Source organism: Culex pipiens, chromosome 3 (assembly GCF_016801865.2).
Source record: "Culex pipiens pallens isolate TS chromosome 3, TS_CPP_V2, whole genome shotgun sequence".
Taxonomy (NCBI): domain Eukaryota; kingdom Metazoa; phylum Arthropoda; class Insecta; order Diptera; family Culicidae; genus Culex; species Culex pipiens.
In genome coordinates this window covers 40,454,434-40,478,763 of record NC_068939.1, presented here as the reverse complement: position 1 = coordinate 40,478,763, position 24,330 = coordinate 40,454,434, and the positions used below count along the sequence as shown (strand labels likewise).

The 24,330-nt window shown below is 38.6% G+C and overlaps 4 protein-coding genes across 4 annotated transcripts in view; 2 read left to right on the top strand and 2 right to left on the bottom strand.

The window, feature by feature from the left end:
• The window catches only part of LOC120424836 (cytochrome P450 4c21-like), a 112,175-nt gene that overhangs the window by 41,040 nt on the left and 46,805 nt on the right, over positions 1–24,330 (bottom strand). The window lies entirely within an intron of this gene.
• On the bottom strand, positions 6,295–7,603 carry LOC120424834 (translocon-associated protein subunit beta). The gene is made up of 3 exons (XM_039589063.2): positions 7,445–7,603; positions 7,118–7,318; positions 6,295–7,034 (listed from the first exon to the last, which is right to left on the bottom strand). Exons 2-3 carry the CDS (start codon positions 7,311–7,313, stop codon positions 6,646–6,648), a joined length of 585 nt encoding a protein of 194 aa, XP_039444997.1. The 5' UTR covers positions 7,314–7,318; positions 7,445–7,603; the 3' UTR covers positions 6,295–6,645.
• Positions 13,365–15,581, top strand: LOC120424830 (phosphoglucomutase). Its single transcript, XM_039589058.2, has 2 exons — positions 13,365–13,614; positions 13,679–15,581. The coding sequence occupies exons 1-2, from the start codon at positions 13,537–13,539 to the stop codon at positions 15,284–15,286; spliced, it is 1,686 nt and encodes a 561-aa protein (XP_039444992.1). The 5' UTR covers positions 13,365–13,536; the 3' UTR covers positions 15,287–15,581.
• Positions 20,537–21,827, top strand: LOC120424833 (NF-kappa-B essential modulator-like). The gene is made up of 3 exons (XM_039589061.2): positions 20,537–20,923; positions 20,978–21,330; positions 21,399–21,827. The coding sequence occupies exons 1-3, from the start codon at positions 20,819–20,821 to the stop codon at positions 21,589–21,591; spliced, it is 651 nt and encodes a 216-aa protein (XP_039444995.1). The 5' UTR covers positions 20,537–20,818; the 3' UTR covers positions 21,592–21,827.

The window sequence follows — 24,330 nt, the reverse complement described above, 5'->3', positions numbered from 1 at the left end:
TTTGCCTGAATCGGTTGAATCAATCTATTTCCCCTACTAGGCTTAAGACGGCGGCATCCGCGGTAGCCGTGGCGCCACCAGCTGCCCTTGGGACGGCCTATTACGCGGCCTACTTTGCCTGAATCGGTTGAATCTATCTATTTCCCCTACTAGGCTTAAGACTGACTTGCTGAATGAATGAATGAGAATGATTATGATTATCACTAACCTACGGTAAAGGTCGCAACGGCGAAACGTGAAAAGACTAATAAAGAAGCTCTGAAGTGAAGGTTTTCATGCTTTTTGGGGGTGGTTTTATTGGGACCATCACTTCTAATTATAGACCATTATCTCCGTAAAAGGGGACTAATTTGGTATGGAAGAAAATCTCTACAGGCTTTGCAGGTGTGTTTTAGTTGATTTTGCATAAAAGATGCCGATAAGTTTCAGATTTTGCCACAACCGAGACAGGGAAACAACATGTTATTCCATCGAGCACCTAATGTTGGCATATCAGCACTTTGACGTTCGAGTATAGCTTCTAGAGGGTAGTGCGCTGACCACGGGGACGCGCTGTCTTGTATTTGCATGCTCATTTTCATTTCTTTTGTGTCGCTGTTTGTGTGCTTGGGTGCGTGGTTATTATATATAGGTGAAGGGATTTTATTAAATGATCATTATATTGCATTATTATATTTAATTGATTATATAACCACACTATATTTTACACTTAACACATTATACAAAACACATATGAAACTGTAAACAGGAGCGTTTGGTACGGTATGTCCACGCATCTTTCCTCCCCTGTAGATTCTGTGAAATGTGCTCCGTTCACAGAATCTGTCTCTGCGGTTAATGCAACGCAGTAGGCCTGGCCGCTTTAATTTATGCAATACGTCTTCGGAGTTACTCAAGTGTACTGCAATAATTAATATTGACAAGAAAGAACTTGGGACGTAATCTAACCCCAAGTTCTTCCAGGATGCTTTCTTCGGACTGACTGCGCTTGTGTTCGATTAGATTAGATTAGATAAGATTATAGCTTCTAGAGGGCGTTCTCGACTCCGTAAATGTTTTGGAATAAATTTTCGCTTACTTTTTCAAAAGGTCCTTTTTACATAGGAAACCCATGGCGCATTTGTTGTTTTGAAAAAGTAATCTAGGATTTTACAATAAATTATTTCAACGCTTAAAAAGAACATGTGACTGAACCGAGCTATCTCGGCAAATGCTGCAGCAAATAAAAGGACATTTTTTATCATCAATCGCACCTACGTCAGGAACACCTGAGGTCCTTCTTTTCGAGCCACGAAGGTGTGAAATCGCACAAAGTTCACAGAATTTAGCAACAAATACTTTACCTCCACACACTAATTGCCGCTCTCGGTTCTGATGTTTGATGCCGTGTGTAGGCGCATCGCGATCACATTGCTCCCTTTCGAACGGACCACGTGAGCTGGGCAAGGATTCACGTGACGGCATAGCAAAAGAGGAAAAGTTAACGGCTCAATCTTAGCTGCAATCCAAACTATTGGCGTAATTCTTGACTCCAATTGGCATACCGTGTAGTGGAATTTGTTAAAATTACTAAAAAAAAAACATTTTATTTCTTTAAAACAGGCATCAAAAATCTTTTTTTTATAAATTTATTTTCTTGTGAAAATCTGATTTTGTACTCCCCACACCCAATCTCCCACTCCAATCGACGGTAAGTTGTTGCCTTGCTAGAACCCCCCCCCCCCCCATCCCCTTATATAAGGCTGCCGAGCAATTGAACCTGCTGGGAAAATAAACCGGTAATTTTCTCTTCGAAACTAATTTGCAACGACGCCTGGGTGGCGGTTGCATCGAGACCAAACATCATCACACCCGGAAAGTTGAATTGGTTGAAAAATTATGCGAGGCAAAAGTTCCCAATGACGTCCGCAGGAGTTGAGTAAGTTTTCCCGGTCACATGGCCGGCTCAGAGGCCAATTGAGGTGTACTCGCCGAAAAGGTCAGCACCTGCGATGCGATAGGTAATTAATAATTCATAAACAATTGGTAAAGGAGGAAATAAGGTTGGATTACGTTTTGAAGTGAAATTTTGCTGTTAGTTGTGTACATTGTACATGTATTATTATTATATTCCGGTGTTTTTCTCTTCATCAATAACCTAGCAGAACTTCTTGTTGTGAGCAAACACGACACGATGTACTATGATAGATGTAGGTAACATGGTACTCAAATTAAAATGCAGGTGATTGTTTTTTTAAATCGTCCGTTATAAATGTTCTGTTCTCGAGTCGATTAACAATCCTGCTCCTAACCCCTGAAAAAAGTTGTAATTCGCTGGTTTTCGGGCATAGCTCAACCAATCGGGACAATCATTTTTTTTTTCAATGAATTGTAAGGATGTCTAGATGATCCTAGATTTTACAGAACTCGATTTGATCACATCTGTAATTTTTGCGTTTTTTGCGAGTGTAAAAAATCGCCTATTGAAGTTTGGAGCACCGTGGAGCTCGGTATAGACCTTCATAGTTTGCATTTTTTTCGAAAATCAAATGGCGTCTCGGGCGTCGCGAGGTGCGACGCATATCTTTTTTGCCGGCGCCGATTTTTCGAAAAAATGCCAAACAATGAAGGTCTGTACCGAGATCCAGTGGTTGGAAAAGAAGAAACAAGTTTTTACTGAAATATTTCAGGACACCAAAGCGCTATCTCGTCATCCCGTCAAAATAAAAATGCTGAACCACCCTAAAATTTGGACCACCCTAATGTCCACCATATCAAAACATGCCCCTATTGACCAGGATCATTTGTCCCGAAGACACCAAAGCTCTAAATCTTAACGTGTGGCCGCTATCAATTTGGTCACGCTAGATTTCGGTTTCGGACCACTGTGCAGTGATGTTCAAAATAAACGCTTCAGTGGCCAAAATGCCTCAAAAAAAATGCCCAAGTGAAAAAATCTTTTTTATGGGTTAAATCCCATTTAAAAAAGCACCAGTTCCTGTTACGGCAAATCAAGCTCATATTTGGGATTTGGGCTCAGTGTGGGCCCACCGGAACAAACCCTTGAATGCCCGCCAAAAAGTTATTTTTGTTACACTCTAATCAAGATACACCGGCGATTATCAACCTTCTTCTAGGCTGGTTCCCTCCACCATGTATTTCATGTACCCGCGTTGAGAATCTCTGAGATACACGATGTGAGCGAATTCATAAAATCTACAGAGTTACTCTGAGTAAAATCCATGTTCAAAACCGTTTACAATTTTTTCTGATTTCTATGTAAATGTTTTCAAAATCGACTACGACGTTTATGATTTGGAGCGATGTCGTCAACATAGATTTTACCGGATTCGCTCACAAAATTGCTATAGGTGAATGGTTTCAAAATGGTGTTACAAAAACTAAACCAATGTACTTCTGCGAAAGCACCAATCAAGGTAGTGAAGAAACTGGCTTACAATTAACAAATTCCTTTCAAAAATTATCTAAAACATAGGGAGAAATTCAGCAAATGTATAAGTTTATTGGCGCCAAAAGATTTTCAAAAATAACAAAACAATGCAATTGTTTTAAAATCACAAATAATAACCCCAGCGCACCGATTTACTGTAACTTTGCAATTTTTGTAATTTTTGTAATTTTTGTAATTTCTGTAATTTTTGTAATTTTTGTAATTTTTGTAATTTTTGTAATTTTTTTAACTTTTGTAATTTTTGTATTTTTTGTAATTTTTGTATTTTTTGCAATTTTTGTAATTTTTGTAATTTTTGTATTTTTTGTAATTTTTGTAATTTTTGTAATTTTTGTAATTTTTGTAATTTTAGTAATTTTTGTAATTTTTGTAATTTTTGTAATTTTTGTAATTTTTGTAATTTTTGTAATTTTTGTAATTTTTGTAATTTTTGTAATTTTTGTAATTTTTGTAATTTTTGTAATTTTTGTAATTTTTGTAATTTTTGTAATTTTTGCAATTTTTGTAATTTTTGTAATTTTTGTAATTTTTGTAGTTTTTGTAATTTTTGTATTTTTTGTATTTTTTGTAATTTTTGTATTCACAATTCATTTAACAACATTTATTTTTTCACTTTAATGCTTTTTGCAAATTTGAATTTTTAAAACCACAAAAAACGGACAAAGAAAAGACGTACAACTTTACTAAGATTTTTTACATGAATTAATTTGAATTTCCCGATTTTTTTTGGGAGAAGCATTATGTTATGATAACTGTCACAAAAAATGGCACAACTTTTAGCAAGAATTGTGCATTATTTAAGTTTTTGAGAAATATTTTTTAACAGAAGAGTACTCGATGATTATAATTAACGTTTTAGTAATTATGCATATTCACACATTTTTCTCCCAAAATTTTTTATTATAAATTCAAGGAAACTTGCACATATTTCGGTAACTGAGCTTTGTTTAAGTGGGAGCTTTGTTTAAGTGGGCTGCTTTTCTGTGCGCACGATAACTGGGCAATAGCCCAGTTTAAAAGCAGACAAACGTCAAAAAACCAAATCAAACCGAAATGACCGATGGGTTAATGGATGCTATAATCATGTTGCTATAAACAAAAAAAACATTTTTGCAATTCCGTCGTGAAACTACTTACTTTTCCTGTCATTCATGAACGACGAAACAGCCTACTTTTCTGTACCAAAAATAACAGAATCGAATAGTAACCCTTTTCAAAACAAATGCTGAAAAGTTCTACTTTTCAGCACTGAAATGGATGCTGAAAAGTTGAACTTTTCAACACTTGTTAGGAAAAGTTATACTTTTCAACATTTTTTTGATTTGAACGATTCATTGACTCAATGCATGGACATTTGTCCTATAATTCTGTCCAAAGGGTGTTTTTCGGAATTGCAAAAAACGTTGTATGGAACTCGTTGCAAAACTTGATTTTTTCAGCACTCGTCGTATTTATCCAACTCGGTGAACCTCGTTGGATAAATGTACGACTCGTGCTGAAAAAATCCTCTTTTTGCAACTTGTTGCATAAACTACTATTTTCAAACTTTTATTTAATTTCAGGTCACAAGAAGTATGAAAAGTAACCGTTGTAAATAAATTTGATTAACTTTTATTTTTATCCCCTCGTTAGCGAGCAGCATTCGGTGACTGGGCTACGCTCTCAGCCCAGTTACCGAACAAGTACTGTATTTAATTCTCATAATTTTTGTCATTGCTCAATTCAAATAATTCAAAAAGAATGCAAAATTCAGCAAAATTGTAATTGTACAAAATTCTTCTACTTGAAAAAATGCAAAACCTCATAGTTATCATTTTATGAATAACCGATTATATTATATTGATCTTTCTTTAAAAAAAACTTTACCTAAGTTTAAAAAAAAATAAATGCTCAAAGATCCTATGAAAGGTAATTAAAGTAAAATTACAAAAAAATATGTGATTTTCATTTCTACTTAATTCATATCGGTTTGTCGATATTTGTCTGATTTGCACCCATATTTAAAGATATAGGAATAATTGGGTCCTAAAATGAAGCTTAGATTGCTGATATTATTGTTTACAGCGATAAAGCTTATTTTTCTGAGTACAATGACCCTTTGTACGACCACAAAGAGTTTAAAATGGATTTTTAAATCAATTTTCAAAAATTAACCTCGCGGTCCTTCTTGACAGAAAAGCTCCTACTTGACAGCTCGTTCCAAGGGGACCATAGTTGATCCATAGAAAAAATGTTGTCCTGTCAAAAAAAAATTTTGCATTAAAATGAAAAAAAGTGATTAGAAATGGTTTTTAATCGTGTTTTTTACCGTTGTACATAAAAATTTACATAGGGCTTTAGTACCCAATTACATCGGCCATCTAATGGTAGATTACATTTTTTTAAAAGCTTTTTAAACCAATATTAAATAATAAATACCTAGCCTAATGAGAAGTGAACAAGCACGTTTCTATCTAAACTTTTACAAAACAATGTTAGAGAGGCGAGAATTTTGAAAATTATACGGAATTCGAGTCTTTAAGAATGTCTTCAATTTACATTCTTTATTAATATCGTTTTTTTTTGCATAAACGTACAAATTTAAAAAAAAAGATAAAGAGAAACTTAAACATTTAAGCTCCACCCCTATCAGGCAATTTTGGGAATCAAACTGGTCAGAGGTTTACGAGACGTTTCCACAAACCACCAGCTAGGGCATATCGTGTAGTGATAATGGCGAAGTCAAGCCAACGTGGAGGTAAGAAAATAAGACACTTGCACGGAACCAGAGCTATACTGTCCAGATCAAGAACTCAAGTGGAAATTTCTTTCAAACATAAAAAAAATGCTTGAACGATAAAATACTCTTTTTCGATTTTTCCTACGATTTATTGGTTTGATGGTGTACGATTCAATGTAACAAAACAAAAAAAAAATAGCAGATGAGTAGTTTGCTTTTTGCTCTGCTCTCGGGAAAAATAATCAAAATGCACATTTCCAGCTCACACCCCCCTCTGATATTGTTGTTCATCATTTTCCGTTAAAGTCCAAACAGACTGGGTCCTCTTCGCGAGCGGTGACAAAATAGGAAACTGGAGCAAAAAGTCTCGGTTTGTTTTTTTCTCTTATCCATAATAAATTAGTCTTTCGTAAAGAAGATGTCCAGAGCAGTAAAAATCTGCCCCAGCCGCTGTGATTAGCTTCCCTCCAAGGTTTTACAGTGCCTTCTTGGCGGCGGGTTTCGCCAGCAGCTCGTACTTGGTCTTGGAGCTGTACCAGAGCGCGTACGGGATGGCCAGCGAGGGCAGCGTCATGATGGCGAACGCGAACCAGTCCAGGTAGTGCGACGAGAACTGCTTGTTGAACTGGGCCTCGGCCACGATGGCTCCCTCACCGGGCTCGGAACTGACGGCAAACTGCAGCACGGTGGCCTCCTCCGTGGGCTGGTAGTTGACCTCGGCGGCGGTGAAGTTAAAGTATCCGAAAGCCTTTGGCCGCACCACAGCGATATGCGTGACGTTCGTTTGCGGTGCGATGCGGTCGATGGTGGCCGTCAGCTGGCCGCCCACGACGGTGAACGCTTCCGGGTGGAAGCCGTTGTCGACTGTGGATACAAGAGACAAATAATTAGATCAAAATCACCAATCACTGCAAATTTAAAACTTTTTTAAGAAACTGAACACTTACCGAGCTGAACGTTGGTGGCCGCTCCGGTTCCCACATTGTACACGGTGTACTTGACCACAATGTCCCGGTTCTCGACGAGGTATTTGTTCAGAATCTGCTTCGAGACCAGCAACCGCGCGCTGCTGTCCTCGTTGGCCAGACCCAGGTGGCTCAGGGCGAACAGACCCAGCAAGACGGCGTACACGGCATTCCTCATTTTGTCTGCAAGAGCAAAAAAAAAGCTTCAGTGAAAGGTTGCGACGTGGATCCGGAAAGGATCCGTTTTTTCAACGAAATCATCTAAAATTCCAACTTTTTACAACGAACTTCACTTCACTCGTTACTTACGCGTATTAAATCGTAGAAAATCACCCAAAACAACCAGTAATTTTTACTTAAATCACGCCAAATTCACCGCACCAGCAGCCGAAACAGAACCACGTCCACCGAAGGAAAATGCTTGCAAGAGAAATGAAAGCTGCTGTCAACCGCAAGAGCAAAGGAAATTTCAATCCAACACCGCAAGCGAGTCAAAATACGTGTCAGCTAGCTGTCAAATGGAGTGAGAGTTTTGATTGTGTTGGCGCGGTGTCTGGCTGGAAGGCCCACCCGACGTTAGCGCCATCTGGGTTGGAAGCGTTTTTGACCCTTTCGGTCCTGATTAGATTTTTTGCCAAATTTAAAGAAAAATATTATTTTTTCATAGTATTTACAACATATTACCCGCGCACCACCAAACCGAAGTGCGCATCTCTTTTGTTGCCCGAAAAAATCTGTTGCGCCGTACAAAAATTGAGTGGATTGTCGTAAGCATGCCCAAGTAACCATCCAGCATTAAAAAAATCATAAATCAGTTGCTAAACAGCATTCACCAGCTAATCAGTCGTAAAACGGCAAAGATTAATGTAAATCAGCTCTAAAATAACTGCTCTGATAAAAGCCGTTTTGGTGCTTATTACCAACTGTCACTAGCAACACTGTTATATTATAGAGCTATCTAAGCCCGATCTCACGCACACTAGCTTACCATTTGTTTTTGCTGGCGGGTACAAATTTTAACCTAAAAATCCTTCATGTACGTACACGCAATACATGCGCACGTAGATAACTCTATTTCAACAAACCGACCGAGAAAGAAAACAAAAGGTCTATTCCCGTACTGCAGAATTCTGCAATTCTGCACAAAAACGGCAGCAGAGCGTTCCCGTACTTTTCTCACTTTTCTGGAACAAAAGTAACTTTTCTCTCAGGCAGAACTTCTGCAGTGAGAGAGGTAGAAGTTGTAGCAAAACCGTTCCCGTACTTTTCTGCAAGCTCTCTCTTCTCTTTCTTGTTGAAAAGATACTGCAATTTGGTGTGGTGGATGTTGACTACATAAAATCTGCAAGTTGGGTGAAATTTATCATTTTATTATAAGTTGTAATAATAAATGATTTTGGGGTAGTTTTGTTATGTCTGGTTTTATTGAGACCGATTTTTTTTTATGTTAACGATTTCAGGCTTAGTTCATTTATGTAAATGATATAGTGATTTTACATTTTGATCTTCGATTGTTTTCGAATATACCTCGGAATATACTAAATTTGTGTGTTAAATAACAGGTAAATATAATTGGTAAATAATTATTTATACCTTTAACGGTGCTACCAATTTGTATTCTTATATGAACAAAAAAAATAATATTTTGTCAAAATTAAAATTCTCGAATTGGGTACTAAAGTCCTATGTCAATTTTTATGTACAACGGTAAAAAACACGATTAAAAACCATTTCTGATCACTTTTTTTCATTTTAATGCAAAAAATTTTTTTGCAAGACAACATTTTTTCGATGGATCAACTATGGTCCCCTTGGAACGAGCTGTCAAGTAGGAGCTTTTCTGTCAAGAAGGACCGCGAGGTTAATTTTTGAAAATTGATTTAAAAATCCATTTTAAACTCTTTGTGCTCGTACAAAGGGTCATTGTACTCAGAAAAATAAGCTTTATCGCTGTAAACAATAATATCAGCAATCTAAGCTTTATTTTAGGACCCAATTCTTAAATTCTTAAATTCCTATTTTATTTATATTTGAGTTTTAAAAATTTTGATTTACAGAGTTTTTTTTTTAATTTTACTTGTATTTGAAATTATAATTTCTTTAAGTTTCTATCTTATTATTTTTAACTGTAGCTTTTGAATTTGTTGTGTTCTGAACTCATACATTTAAAAAAAACTTTTGTTATTATTGTTGAATTTTTTAAACCTTTTTTTTATTTTGATTTTTTTGAACTTTAATCATTTTGAAATATTCAGTTTTTAATTATTTGATTTTGTAAGTTTTGAATTTGTGATTTATTGTTTTTTTTTTTATTTTTCTGATATAATTATTTGCATTTTTAAATTTCTCAAATATCTGATTTAATTTTTTTAAAGTTTCTTGATGTGGAAATATAAGTTTTTTAAATATTTTTAATTATGGATTTCTTAATTTCCAGATTGCTTAATTTATGTGTATAATTTTTTTTAGTTTTTGATCATTTTTTTATGTGTCAATTTTTCTGCGTCACCGTTGTTCTTTCATGTGACATCCAGTCATAATTTATTTATAATATCTAATCTAATCTAATCTAATCTAATCGAACACAAGCGCAGCCAGTCCGAAGAAAGCATCCGGGAAGAACTTATGGTTAGATTACGCCTCAAGTTCCTTCTTTTCATTATTAATGATTGCAGTACTTTTGAGAACCCCCGAAGTGTATTACACTCATTAAAGCGGCCCGGCCTACTGCGTTGCATGAACCGCATGAGACAGATTCTATGAACGGATCCCACATTTCAGAGAACCATCAGGGGAAAAAGAAGAAGTCGGGGACATACCGTACCAACCGGTTCGAGTTATTTATAGATTATAATGGTGTGTGGTGTGTAGGGGAATCATTGGGGAAGGGATTGTTGTATTATATAGTAAATGACCTTGTGACATTATTTCACTACTACGGATTAATTCACCCAAAGAGTATTAATCCCTTGGTGGCCGAATGGCTAGAGCATCCGACTTCCAATCCAAAGGTGTGAGTTCGAATCCCACCTGATTCTATGCATTTTTTGTTCATATTCAATGTTCATTTACAGTCGAATAAATAATTTATTTATAATATCCTGAATAATCTTTCAAACATTCTGCTATTAAACATGTATTTATGGTCGCTTCTGTATAAAACCTTTGTTTGTCTTTTTTATCATATTTATTAAACGTATCTGCCACTCTCATTTGTAAAATTGTTTACCTAATGTAAATTTTTTAGGTTGTTTCTAATATATGATTTGTACCTAAGCATAATTGATTTCTAGTTACTTGATAAATACTACATCCTTGATTTTTTAAATAAAATGTTGTGCTGCATAAAACAATAATGTCCCAGTTCTAGAGGTAAACTTATTTCAATTACTTTTTTTGTCAACCATTTTTTTTTTTATATTTTGAAATAATTAAAAAAATTAATACACAGTTTGAGTAAATCCACTCAACTGTGTACAATGTTGCAGAAAAAGTACTGGAACGCGCTACCCAGGCAAAATTTTTGCCACTTCTCTGCTTGCAGAACTTCTGCAAAAGAGAGAGATGAAGAGAGCGAGCTGAAAAGTACGGGAACGTGCTGCAAAAAAGTGACTTATGCTGGCTGCAGAATTCTGCAGAAGCTGCAGAAATTCTGCAATTCTGCAAGTACGGGAATAGACCTAAACTCTCGCTTACTCGAATAACAACCAAATCAAAACAAACATGGCGGTGAAAATTTCGATTGGCGAAAATTGCAACTGGAGCCTGTTTTTAATCTATTTTTGTAAGTACATATAAGACAAGATTGTCACTTAAGAATTATCCTATAATGAACAAATATCTTTCAGGATGCATGGAACAAAGTATTTGCCTTCCGTGGGACTTATTCCAGAAAATAGTGGCCGTTCCGGAGACCTCCAGTATCGCAATTTGGCAGCTAAATTCCCGATTTCTAGTCTGTAAGATTGACCGGAATAGGACGCCAGGATGCAACAGACATTAAAGCCTTGCGGTGCTCCGGCTGCAGATTCAGGTTTGAAAGGACACACTCGCAAATTCGTTAAAGTGTAGTTCTAGCGCTCCAAAGTTCTGTTTAGTTCGGATTAGGTATATTGAAGAAATTTCAGTTAACAAATGATCTATGAAGTGCAATAAAATGTATTTAAGCCCAATCTAAGTGTTAGCATGTTTTTCTCTGAAATTTAAAGCTGTATCTGACTCTTGACTCCGAGGGAGGCAATTTAGAAAAAAGATTTTATTTCGAATGTTACATGAGAAAATGCAACAGTATTTGAAGATGATCAACCCCGTCAAAAAACATTTCCCAAACAGGCGTGAGGGTAAAGGCACAGGAACCACCAGTAAACATCGACGATCACTTCTTTAACAACCCAAAATTAAATCCCCAACAACGCAATATCAATAAAAAAATCGGATTCACCTTCAGTCAGCTGAGAGTCGGTAAAGTTGTATAGAATAGTGAACAAACCCGAAATAGAACGGACAGAGCGAGGAAAGGGAGAGAGAGAAAATATTTTTGCTCCTCCCATTTTTTTGACACTTACTTACAAGGTTGGATCAACAACAACAAGCTGTAAAACAGAAATATAAAGCCCAAAATCAGCTGCAAATCGGCTGTAAATGCACTTTTGGTGCAATTTTTAAAACTCCTTAGCTGTTATGCGTAACACTAAATGCGCTTTTAGTGCTGAATATTTTCCTGTTTTAGTGCTGATTGGTTACTTGGGTGTACATCAACCTGCAGCGCAACAGGCTTTGACGGCTTTGAGAGGTTGCGATGGTATTTTGATTTTTGTCTGACTTTACAATATTTAGTGATCAAAATAAATTTGCGCACAAGCCTAATTTAGTTAAAGCGCCATTTTTTCAATGGCTTATTTTGAGGTTAATCTTTTGACCTTCACAGATCCTCAACATTAAAGGGCCTCGTGGCGCGGTGGTTAGCGGCTTCGGCTGCCGATCCCTAAGTTGCTATGGGGCGCGGGTTCTTTTCCCGCCTTATCCTCCTGGCCTTCTATCGGATGGGGAAGTAACACGTCCATTTTCGTAAAAGAGGTTTTGGGTGACTCACCACACATAACCTTCGGACGCCTAGAAATGAGCAGAAACTGGCAACAGAGACCACAACCCGCATAGTGAACAATCATACAGTCACCATTTGTCGAATGATTTTTCCTAAATGATCTTGATAATACACCAAATAGGGTGCAACCGTACATTTTCCATTCCCCAAACAATCCTACAATTTATTAAATAGGTCGTTAGGTTATAAAAGACCCGGGGTCGTTAAAGTGGTTAGCTTTGCTTTTTTTTAAAAAAATATTTCTTAACAAAAATGTTACCACATAGAGTTATCTACGTGCGCATGTATTGCGTGAGCTCACACACATTGGCACACCATTTGTTTTGCTGGTCGGTACAAAATTTAACCTCAATCTTTTTCGTGTACGTACACGCAATACATGCGCACGTAGATAACTCTATAGAGTTATCTACGTGCGCATGTATTGCGTGTACGTACACGAAAAAGATTGAGGTTAAATTTTGTACCGGCCAGCAAAACAAATGTCGTGCTAGTATGCGTGAGAGCAAGCTTAGACAACTCTATAGAGCTATCTAAGGCCGATCTCACACACACTAGCAAACCATTTGTTTTGCTGGATGGTACAAAATTTAACCTCAATCTTTTTTGTGTACGTACACGCAATACATTCGCACGTAGATAACTCTATAGAGCTATCTAAGCCCGATCTCACACACACTAGCACACCATTTGTTTTGCTGGCCGGTACAAAATTTAACGTCACTTTTTTGCGTGTACGTACACGCAATACATGCGCACGTAGATAACTCTATTCTTCGTGTACCGCTACGCCCACCCAAATTTACCCGAGCATCCCGTGAGTGCGACCCTGTCTGACATTTCTCCGAACAACAAACATTGTGGGTCTTCAACAAATGATGACACAAAATAGTAATTGAGCAAATTTGTTGTATAAGGAAATTTGCATGGAACCAACATGAATTTTGATCGCACTTTGATATGTTTATTTTCATTTTATGAAACCTTGACAAATTTTAAGTGTTCCGTTCCTATTTTGCACACACAGAATAAGAAACAAACTATTGCCAAAAAATGCACGTAATCGCTAGAAGTCCCATTCCATTATCAGTCGTGAACTTTTCCGCGCGCCACCCAACAGCAACAACAAAAGCAAGCAAAAAGTGCACGACCTTCACGCGACATTCACGGCGCCCAATCGGTGTCCAACCGCGGCCATTGCAACGGCAGAATCCATTCGGAACAGAGGTGAGGTTGCTGCTATTGTGTGTTCCACTGCTAAATCGAAGCCAAAGAAAGAGTTTCGGAAGGTCCAGGGATGGCCATCACGCTTGCAACCGTCGCCACGACGCCCTACGAGGGCCAAAAGCCCGGCACCAGTGGACTTCGGAAGAAGGTGAGTTGTGTGGGAAGGTTGTTTCGAGATACATTTTTTTATTGACCTTATGCCTTTTTGTTAGGTCAAAGTTTTCACCCAGAAGAACTACACGGAGAACTTTGTCCAGTGCATTTTGGATGCGAATGGCGCGGCGCTGGCAGGTTCCACGCTGGTGGTCGGCGGTGACGGTCGGTTCTTCTGCCGGGAGGCTTGCGAGCTGATTGTACGGATTTGTGCCGCCAACGGGGTGTCGCGGATCTTGGCTGGTCAGAACGGTATTCTGTCGACGCCGGCCGTTTCGAGCCTGATTCGGCGCCACAAGGCCCTCGGAGGAATTGTGCTGACGGCGTCGCACAATCCGGGCGGTCCGGAGAATGACTTTGGAATCAAGTTCAACTGCGAGAACGGTGGACCGGCGCCGGATGCTTTCACGAACAAGATCTACGCCCTTTCGGGGGAGATTAAGGAGTACAAGATTGCGGAAGGATTGGCCATTGACGTGTCGAAGGTTGGCGTGAACAACTACGAGGTCGCTGGGAAGCCGTTTGTGGTTGAGGTGATCGATTCTGTGACGGATTATGTGCTCCTGATGAAGGAGATCTTCGACTTTGATAAGCTGAAAGATTTCGTCAGTGGAAAGTCACGCGGAGGACAACCGCTGAAGATGAGAATCGACGCCATGAATGGTGTAACGGGAAGTTATGTCCAGGAGATTTTTGTCAACTGCCTGGGAGCTTCCAAGGACGGTGTTGTTCACACGACTCCACTGCCAGACTTTGGAGGACTTCATCCGGATCCTAATCTAACCTACGCCAAAGATCTCGTTGATGCTGTTCGCTCCGGAGACTACGATATCGGAGCGGCTTTCGACGGAGACGGCGATCGTAACATGATCATTGGCCGCAACGCATTCTTCGTGACTCCAAGCGATTCCCTCGCTGTCATCGCACACTATCTGGAATGTATTCCGTATTTTAAGAAGAACGGTGTTACCGGATTGGCACGCTCCATGCCCACCGCCTCCGCAGTAGATTTAGTCGCCAAAGCCCTGAACAAAGAACTGTTTGAAGTCCCAACCGGATGGAAGTACTTTGGCAATCTGATGGACGCCGGCCGCTTGTGCCTGTGCGGCGAGGAAAGCTTCGGAACCGGCTCGGACCACATTCGTGAAAAGGACGGCATCTGGGCCGTGCTCGCCTGGTTCTCCGTCATGCAACACACCGGCAAGAGCGTCGAGGACATCTGCGTAGAACACTGGAAGCGCTACGGCCGCAACTACTTCACCCGTTACGATTACGAGGAGTGCGACCTTGCCCCGTGCAACGAAATGATGGACACTCTGGAGAAAACAATCACCAATGCCGCCTTCGTCGGCAAGGATTTCTCGGCCGGCGGTAAAACCTACAAGGTCAAACTGGGCGACAACTTCAGCTACAACGATCCGATCGACAAGAGCGTCTCCACCAAGCAGGGACTCCGCATTGTGTTCACCGACGGCAGTCGCGTCGTAATGCGTCTCAGCGGAACCGGAAGCTCCGGAGCGACCGTGCGTCTGTACATCGATTCGTACGAGCGGGAGAACGTCCTCGGCCAGGCGGCCGATATGCTCAAACCGTTGATCGACATCGCGCTGCAAATCAGCAAACTGCCACAGTACACCGGTCGGAACGCGCCAACCGTGATTACGTAAGCGCCAAACAGGCAAGTCAGAGAAAAGAAAAAAAGCAGATTCAGCGTGAGCGCACACAAAAAAGTGTCATTAATTGTTGTTGCTTCAATCTGATAGAGAAAGAGAGACAGAGATTAGAAAATTACTCGTTATCATCAACCTTTGTCGTTGCATTTTATGTTTTGTTTTTGTTTAGGCAAGATTGTGTTTTTGATTCCTGGTTAATCACGCGATAAGTTTGATTTGGTTTGCTTCGCATGCGCTGGAGCCCGCAAATAAAGTGCAATCCTGAAGCTAGAGGTCTTCGAAAATGGAACGAAGGGTGATGTCGATTGAATAGAAAAAAGTGATGACTGTCCCTGTGATAAGCTTTTCTTTTTATGTTCATTGACTGAACAAAGTGTTTTTATTCTATTTCAATCTTTATTAAATTCCGAGAAATTTAAATTTAGTAGTGGAATTGGTTAAATTGTAGATTTTGGTTTGTCCCTTGTAAATAATCATCCTAACCCAGTCACGATGTTCTAGCAGGATTCTAGCAGAGTTCTAACTGAGCTGGATATTCTTATAACGTTCTAGCAGAAATGTTCCACCGTTCAAGCAGGATTCCTGCACAACCACCTCTGTTAGAATATTTCGTGACTGGAAATAATTCGCAATTTTCAGTGTAAGAACGGGCCATGACCTATCTCTTATGCACCAGGTTCTCGATGAACACGCACTACCCCCTTACATCTCACCCTTACTCTGAGTCAGTACGAGCAACACGCTAGAACACGCTTTGAGTGTTCGTGCCAGGCATGTGCGTATCAAATTAAAAATAATTAAATAATAATAATAATTAATTTTAACTAATTAAACAGACAGAAAAGCTCCTACTTGACAGCTCGTTCCAAGGGGACCATAGTTGATCCATCCAAAAAATGTTGTCTTGTCAAAAAAAAAATTGGGTCCTAAAATGAAGCTTAGATTGCTGATATTATTGTTTACAGCGATAAAGCTTATTTTTCTGAGTACAATGACCCTTTGTACGACCACAAAGAGTTTAAAATGGATTTTTAAATCAATTTTGAAAAAATAACCTCGCGGTCCTTCTTGACAGAAAAGCTCCTACTTGACAGCTCGTTCCAAGGAGACCATAGTTGATCCAGCGAAAAAATGTTGTCTTGTCAAAAAAAATTGTTTGCATAAAAATGAAAAAAAGTGATCAGAATTGGTTTTTAATCGTTTTTTTATCGATGTACATAAAAATTTGCATAGGGCTTTAGTACCCAATTGCATTAAATTGAAAAAAAGTGATCAGAAATGGTTTTTAATCGTGTTTTACCGTTGTACATAAAAATTGACATAGGGCTTTAGTACCCAATTTTCTGAGGATTCCGAATATGTTAAAATTGAGACCAAAAAGTGCCGGTATGGAAGCCTACAAGGCAAAAACTAATTTTGTTAAATGTTTGTTAGGCCGTTGCAAATATTTTTCAAAGTTTATTTTTCAATGTTGATATCTCAGCAACTAATGGCCCGATTTACAATGTAAAAATATGAAACATTCGTAAAATTTTCCGATCTTTTCGAAAAAAATATCTTCAAATTTTTTAAACCAAGACTAACATTTGAAAAGGGCGTAATATTGAATATTTGGCCCTTTTGAAATGTTAGACTTCATTTAAAATTTTTGAAAATATTGTTTTCGAAAAGATAGTTGCTAAGATATCGACGTTAAAAAATGGTGGGTTGTTTGGGTGAGACTTGAAAATCATCAATTCAAGCAAAACAATGTAAAAGGACCGAATCCGAAGTGTAAACAAAGAATCTGTCCTGTTCACGTCAGTTGATGTTTACATTTGGAACGAGCAGGATAGACTCTTTGTTTACACTTAGGCTTCGGCCCTATTAAAATGTTTTGCTAGAATTTTCATGTTTTTAAACCTTTGCATGGCAATATCTCAGCAACTGAGGGTCGTATCAGCAAAGTTCAAAAAAATCAAAATAAAGAGAATTTTCTCAGTTTTTCAAAATATTTTTTCAAAAGTGGGCAAACATGTCACTTATTTAAAAAAAACAATTACCTTGAAAACGGTGCACTTTATCAAAATTTCACTAAAGTACTTTTTGATTGCAAATTTGATTTTACATCGAAAAATGAAGTTGAACATTTTTTGCGGCCAATATTTCGATTTGATGGAAAAATTTATAACTCGGTCAATGATTTTTTGCACAACCTGGAAATTTCTGAAAAGTTGGCATTTGATGTCCTCTAAAACATATCAAAAACTGAAAAAATAGTGTTTTTTGCAAATCAAGTTTCAGTGACAAAAAGTTGAATAAAAAAACACCAAATTCTTATTTACCCTGTGGAGATCGCAGTAATCCTTGGCCGTGATCGGTCGACCTAAATTTTCGCTCCGCGTTTTTTGGCCTCTCCTCGTTTAAAAAATTTCATCGTGGTGCTTTTCGGTTCGTTTTTTTCCGGCGGGACAGTTCCGTGGGTCAACTACCCGGTTTTAAGATACTGAGTTCTTCCCAAGTTTGAGGAATTGTGTGGTTGTGCTGAAGGAAATTTCGTTGAGTTGGGAAGAAAATTGTGTGGTTGCGGTTGCTGAAGATGAAGATTTTGCTCAATTTTGTCCACCGGCTTGTGGAATTCTTGCTATATCTGGCCTGATAAGATGTACAACCTATAGTTTTAACGAGTTTGAATGAAATTAGTGTGAAAAATGCGGATTGTTGAGCAAAGTGCCACGAAGATCTTATGTGTGTTCAACGTTTTCACTTTAATGCTTCGCATAATTTTGTTCTAGTAAACAAAAATCGACGACAGAAGGTGAAAGAAGCGAAGTGAAAATTTGTGAATATAAAAGTAGAATTACGAAACGGAAACTTGTGTGCGGAGCTGCGGAGGTGGACAACTATGGGATTATTTCGAAACATCGACAATCATACCACGCTCGGGGGCACAAGCCTTGGATGCCACTACTACAACTCCATCAGGAACCTGATAAGCGACAGCAACACCTTCAAATCCGGTGAGACCAAACCAATCAACCAAATTACCACACATGCCTTTTTGATCATTATATACACGCTGATCCCTTTTTGCCTTATGGGATTGGAAGTTTAAAGATAGATCGAGAACCCTTCTGGTTTTTGCTTCTATGTTTAGGCGGGGCCAGACAATGCCCAATGACCTCGGAATTGGACCGCAAGGAGCTCTGTCATTCTGAAACGGGTCATTGGAAGCAGCGCGAGGGCTAACACCACCTAATGTCCGGGACTGCGATAAGCTGTATCAGCATAAATCAAGTCTGATACAAATTATACTTTCCCATAATTTCGTAGCCGGCCTACGGATATTGGATTGGTTACACACACACACACACACCAAATTCTTATTTACCCTGTATCATTTTTTTCAGTGCAGTCCATTTCCATACCTACAACTATACCGTAGACACCAAATCGATCAGAAAATTCCTTCAAAAGATACAGATTTTTGCATTTTCATATTTCGTTTTTGTATGCACAGCTGAAAAATTTGTATGGAAAAACTAATGATGCAAAATGGCTTCTTTGGCCATACCGAAGGCACCAAAAATGTTTCAGTCGGATTAAAAAATACAAAAATTAAAACTCTAAAAAAAGACCGATTTCGTAGAGAATTGCTCATGTGTTTTTTTTAAAGTATTCGTAAGATTAAACTTAAAAATGACAACAACAAGAATCGATAAAAAATGACAAAAGACAATTATGGGTAGAACGGCAGTATAGTCCATGAAATTGCCTAACTTTTGACCTATGGGAAGATGGGTGTTGGAGGCTGTTGCAAAAAGATATTAGGGTTTAAAAAATCAATTTTTAACAGTAATTAATTTGCAAAAGCTATGAGAAGAAGTCAAACCAATCCTGGATGTCTATAGCATATTTTTAAGTGGTTCACAAGGCCTTTCGAATGCATCTAAGAGAGTTGGAATTGATGAAGTTTTAACGGAAATGCGAGCATTTTTAAGAATTTCTATGTTTTTGGACCTCAAATTTCAAAGACCGTTTTACCCCTCTTCCCTTTGTCGTAGAGGGCTCATATTTGGCATGAGTTCATCTCATGTATATACAAACAAACGCTGAAAGTTTCATCCAAATCGGAGCACCTCGATACGACCTCTAGAACAAACCGAACAATATTTACAAAAACTGCCTCTTAAGCAAAAACTGTTTTATTTCTAGTTTGAATTCAAAAACTAATTGCTGTTTCCTCCTGAAATCTTCCCTTACATAAACGAATTAGTGAAAAAAATGAGAATCAATAGAGCAAAATAAAAAATAGGAGATGTGTGATAATAGCTGAGAATGAAAAGAAAAGAAACCCCGTTCTGCGATGTTCAGGTACATCCACAACAGTTGACTCAACATTTTGCGAATCAAAACAATGGCGTCTACAATCACAAATTACTTCCTTTTCTCACAGGCCACCAGCGTTACACCTTCATGTCATCATGATGACTAAACCAAGCCAACGTGGAAGTAAGAAAATAGGACACTTGCAAGGAACCAGAGCCATGCTGTTTTGTCCAAATAGCACTACGAATGTAGTTGGGCCCTTCTGGGATGTTCCTCGCCTGGGCGTCAACCGAAGAGGTATCATCAGTATCATCCACTCTTGGCCTGCAAGGTCGCAGAGCTCGAATTTGATGTTAAAAGTAAGAAAAAAATACAAGATAAGATTTTTTTGAATGATTCTTTTATCCGAAATTCCATAAAATACAAGCTTTCGGATAATCGGATTTCAGTAAACTTTGAAACATCAGATAATCTACTCTGGACCGTGTTTTTAAACGAACTTAAATGCATTTTTAAATAGTTTTTGGTTGATTAGACTCCTTTTTTCCTTAAGCCTTTTTTTTTATTTGAAGAGGGGTGAAAAAAAAAACGTTGCCAGTGCCAAGATTTGTTATTTTAAAAATAATTGCAACGGTTTGTGCACAGAAAAACTAAAACCAGCTAAGAACGTGTTGTTTCAACTGTTTTTTTCTGTGACAATCTACATTATTTCCCTTTTAAATTGTGCAACGTATTAAACGTGCTCCCTGGCAACTGTAGATTCCCATTTTTGTTTTGAATAAAGTAACGATTTTACAACACGCTGGAGGGTTCTTCGAGCGAAACAAAATTATACATTCCACTGCATACAGTTAGATAAAAAAAAACTGAAGGATTGCTTTACCCTTTTGTCCTTACAATCTTAAATAGCACTTGTTAAATTTACTCAAACAATTTGGGAAATTTGAACTGCTTTATTATCAAGATTTGCCATAAATCCGGACCACCTACGTTTTGTCTCTTATCACAACCGCTTATCGCCTACCCCAAAAACAATATCTTATCTCAGGTCCATCGACCGCGGGACTTAAAACGGCATCGTCTTTCTTCGCAATGCGATTAACGCACGAACCGATGTCGATGCCTTTGTTTTGACCAAAATTTTCCCGATATCCCAGTCGACGGACTGGCACAGGGCTGATCAGGCGTTGGTTGTTCTAGGACTGCAAGTTATCAAACATGAAAATGGCCAACCAGAACCAGGGTGATCTTCGCGAGCAGGTCGAGCGCCTTCAGGAGCAGAACCGACTCCTGGAGGCCAAAGTTGCCGAGCACGAGAGACTGGTAAGATCTGAATATCCAAGATAACTCTTTGAAGACACTAATCTTTTTTCTTAGCAACAATCCTGCTCGAACAACCTGGAAAGCATGCGAACCACCCTGGATGCCCTGCAGGACCTGTTGGCCCGATGCCGGGCGGACATGGTGCTTCAACAGCAGAACCAACCAACGGCAGCGATCGGCCCGGAACAGCAGCCGCGTGGTAAGCTGCAACGTGCCAACTCGACACCGGCTGCGATGAAAAGTGAAATTGAACTGCTGAGGGCACAACTCGAGGTGTACAAGAACGATTTCGCCGGCGAACGGATTGCACGCCAGGTGTTGCAGCTGGAAAAGAACCAACTGGCCGGCGAGTTGCAGCAACTTCAGCAGCAGAACCGTACCCTGATCGTCGAAGCGTTGAACGGCAGGTTAGTAGTGCGTCGTTAAAGAGGGGTTAATTAGCAGCCAAGTGTACACCTCCTAATTGAATTTCCAGCCAAGCCGAGCAGCAGGACGTGAGGAGCTTCAGTCGGCGGAGCAGCCGGATGTCCCAGATCAGTGACGCCATCGGGGAGGACGATCAGCACGCGGACCACCTGCAGGAAGGATCGCACTGTCGGCACTGTGACCGCGCCTTTGGCGATATCCAATCGCTGGAGACCCACATCGACGAGTGCCCGGCGTATTGAGCGCTGTCTGCTTGGCTTTGGTTGGGGGGAGTTGAAGCTAATAAAGTGATTAGATTTTATGGTTTTGAACGCGCCAGAATTAGCTGGTTCTAAAGCCTGAGCGCGCGAGCGTTAGGTAATCGAAGCGAGAAGGGTACAGTACAGCAGTAATTGGTTTAAGTGAAATTGATCAGGTGTGAACAATTTCCCATTAATGAATGACAATCGACCATTTGTTTTTAAATGACGAACTTAAAAATAATTGTTGAGCAATAAATTGATACATTTTTAAATTATTTCTAATGTACAGCACCGTTAAAGGTTTTTTTTTTCAGCCGAAAAAAATGTCTCCATGTCATAGATTTTTTTTAAAGTTTACGATTGCAAACCAATACCAGTCTAACAGGTGTGTAAAGCATTTTCCAACACTTTTTTAGGTTGAAATGTTTGAATCCTGGCTTGGAATTTCAATTTTTATGCTTTTTTATTTGTATTAAATTTGTTTCTAAGAAATAAAAATGTAATTTCAAATATTACAACGTCTATAAATTTTTACCAAATTTGTCCAAATTAAAGATATGGTATTACCAAATCTATAATTTGGACAAATTTGGTAAAAATTTATAGACATTGTACGTTACCAAATTGGTAACCCTTTCTCGAGTTATGACCACTTAAGTGATATTTATGTACTTTTTTTATACCGGATCAAAACAAAACGGGTGTACCCGATTTGACATAATGGACATTTGGCATAACGGGTTTTCAGGAAGGACGTTTGGCATAATGGACATTTGGCATAATGGACGTTTGGCATAACTCGTTCAAAAACCATCAAGGACGTTTGGCATAATTATTGCTAGTTTTTTTTTTGTATTTATTTTTCATAAAGAATTTATTTTTTGTAAAGAATAATAATGTTAAGCTGTTTTTCCTATTTTCTAATTTTACTTAAAAATATGATTTTTTTTTTCAAGAAATCAAGTGTCTTTGTCGTTTTTCTCCCAATAGATGTAGATGAAAAAAAAGTTTTGAAAAAGTTACTTTTTGCGTTTCTCTTTGTTTCGTCGTCCGTGTCTGTCGCGGGTGACCATGAACGGCCATGATCGATGACGACCAACTTTTTCAAAACTTTTTTTCGTAAAATCGCGATAACTCGTGATGTTTATAAGCAAACCCCTTATGTCTATATACAGCAATTCCCCACGAAAACAGCATGGAAAAAAACAAAAGTGCTCGGATCGGGCTCAAAATTTTTCTGGGGGTTCCCTGGCCGAAATAATTAGACCCGTATTTTTTTGTTTGGCCATTAGGGAGACCTACGCCGTGTTAGGGTGGTCTGAAAAATGGCCATTTTCGTCGATTTTCGCAAAAACCACTTTTTTCGAAAAATCATAACTCCTCGCCATTTTAACCGATTTCAATTGTCTTATACGCAAATCGACGTCGTCGTGCTATCATGTCGCACCCGCCATTTTGACGTTCCGAGAAAAACGCGTTTTAATGTTTGACCTTGAATATTCAAAAACGAGAGCACGCAATGTAAACAATAACAAACACGTTTTGTTTGGCTCACCATTCTGTGCATTGTCCCAAAGTTTGGTTGAAGTTGGTTGCTGGAGTCCCGAGTTATAATTACAAATGTTTACGGTAGTCTAGCTTGTACGTGCGACAAACGCATCCTGACTTTCCTGGCGTGAAATCCCTTTGGCCTTTTGTCGCACTTACATCAATTTTCATGGAGTGACAAGATAGCACGACATGATTGAAACTACTTTCATATGTAAAGTGACAAAAATGCACGGAGTTTTTTCGGTTTTTGTTGAATATCTCAGGATTGAAATTGAATTTTGGGGATCTGTGAAGGTCAAAAGGTGAGGCATTGTGAGCTGCACAAAATGGCGTTCTTAACTCAATTTGGCCCAAAATGCACGTACGACAAGTTAGCACGATGGCGACGAAATGAAAGGTGATAAGTTGGCCTTTCAAAGAAAAATAATAAGAAGTTTCAAAAATCTAGCCTAACATATGAAAAGGGCGTATGAAACTTTAAAATGTCGTTTTGACAGTGTCTGGACCAAAGAGCCTATGTCTGGAAATATTTTTATCGGATTCTCCGGACATTTTTACATAATATACTAAAAAATGGGAGGAGTTCATTAACAGGATTCCGAGATATGATTTTTTGAAAAATAAAATCCGTGTTTTTTGACGCGCCGCGCGCAAAAACCGGAGGATGACGAAATTGGCAAAAAAACAACTTTTTCCACTAAAACAGCGATAACTTTAAAATTTCAGCGATGACCTATAGATGTCTGGGTACCAAAATTTTCGTAATTAAAAGACGCAACTTTTGGTACCCAGACATGTATAGGTCATCGCTGGAATTTTTAAGTTATCGCAGTTTTTGCGAAAAAAGTTGATTTTTTGCCAATTTCGTCATTCTCCGGTTTTTGCGCGCGGCGCGTCAGAAAACACGGATTTTATTTTCAAAAAATCATATCTCGGAATCCTGTTAATGAACTCCTCCCATTTTTTAGTATGTTATGTAAAAATGTCCGGGGAATCCGATAAAATTATTTCCAGACATAGGCTCTTTGGTCCAGACACCATCAAAACGGCATTTTAAAGTTGCATACGCCCTTTTCATATGTTAGGCTAGATTTTTGAAACTTCTTACTATTTTTCTTTGAAAGGCCAACTTATCACCTTTCATTTGCGTATAAGACAATTGAAATCGGTTGAAATGGCGAGGAGTTA

Coding starts and splice junctions, on each gene's coding strand:
- LOC120424834 (XM_039589063.2), bottom strand. CDS start 7,313: ATGAGGAATGCCGTGTACGCCGTCTTGCTGGGTCTGTTCGCCCTGAGC. Junction 7,035..7,117: donor GGCCACCAACGTTCAGCTCG/GTAAGTGTTCAG, acceptor TTGTATCCACAG/TCGACAACGGCTTCCACCCG.
- LOC120424833 (XM_039589061.2), top strand. CDS start 20,819: ATGAAAATGGCCAACCAGAACCAGGGTGATCTTCGCGAGCAGGTCGAG. Junction 20,924..20,977: donor TTGCCGAGCACGAGAGACTG/GTAAGATCTGAA, acceptor CTTTTTTCTTAG/CAACAATCCTGCTCGAACAA. Junction 21,331..21,398: donor GTCGAAGCGTTGAACGGCAG/GTTAGTAGTGCG, acceptor TTGAATTTCCAG/CCAAGCCGAGCAGCAGGACG.
- LOC120424830 (XM_039589058.2), top strand. CDS start 13,537: ATGGCCATCACGCTTGCAACCGTCGCCACGACGCCCTACGAGGGCCAA. Junction 13,615..13,678: donor CCAGTGGACTTCGGAAGAAG/GTGAGTTGTGTG, acceptor CCTTTTTGTTAG/GTCAAAGTTTTCACCCAGAA.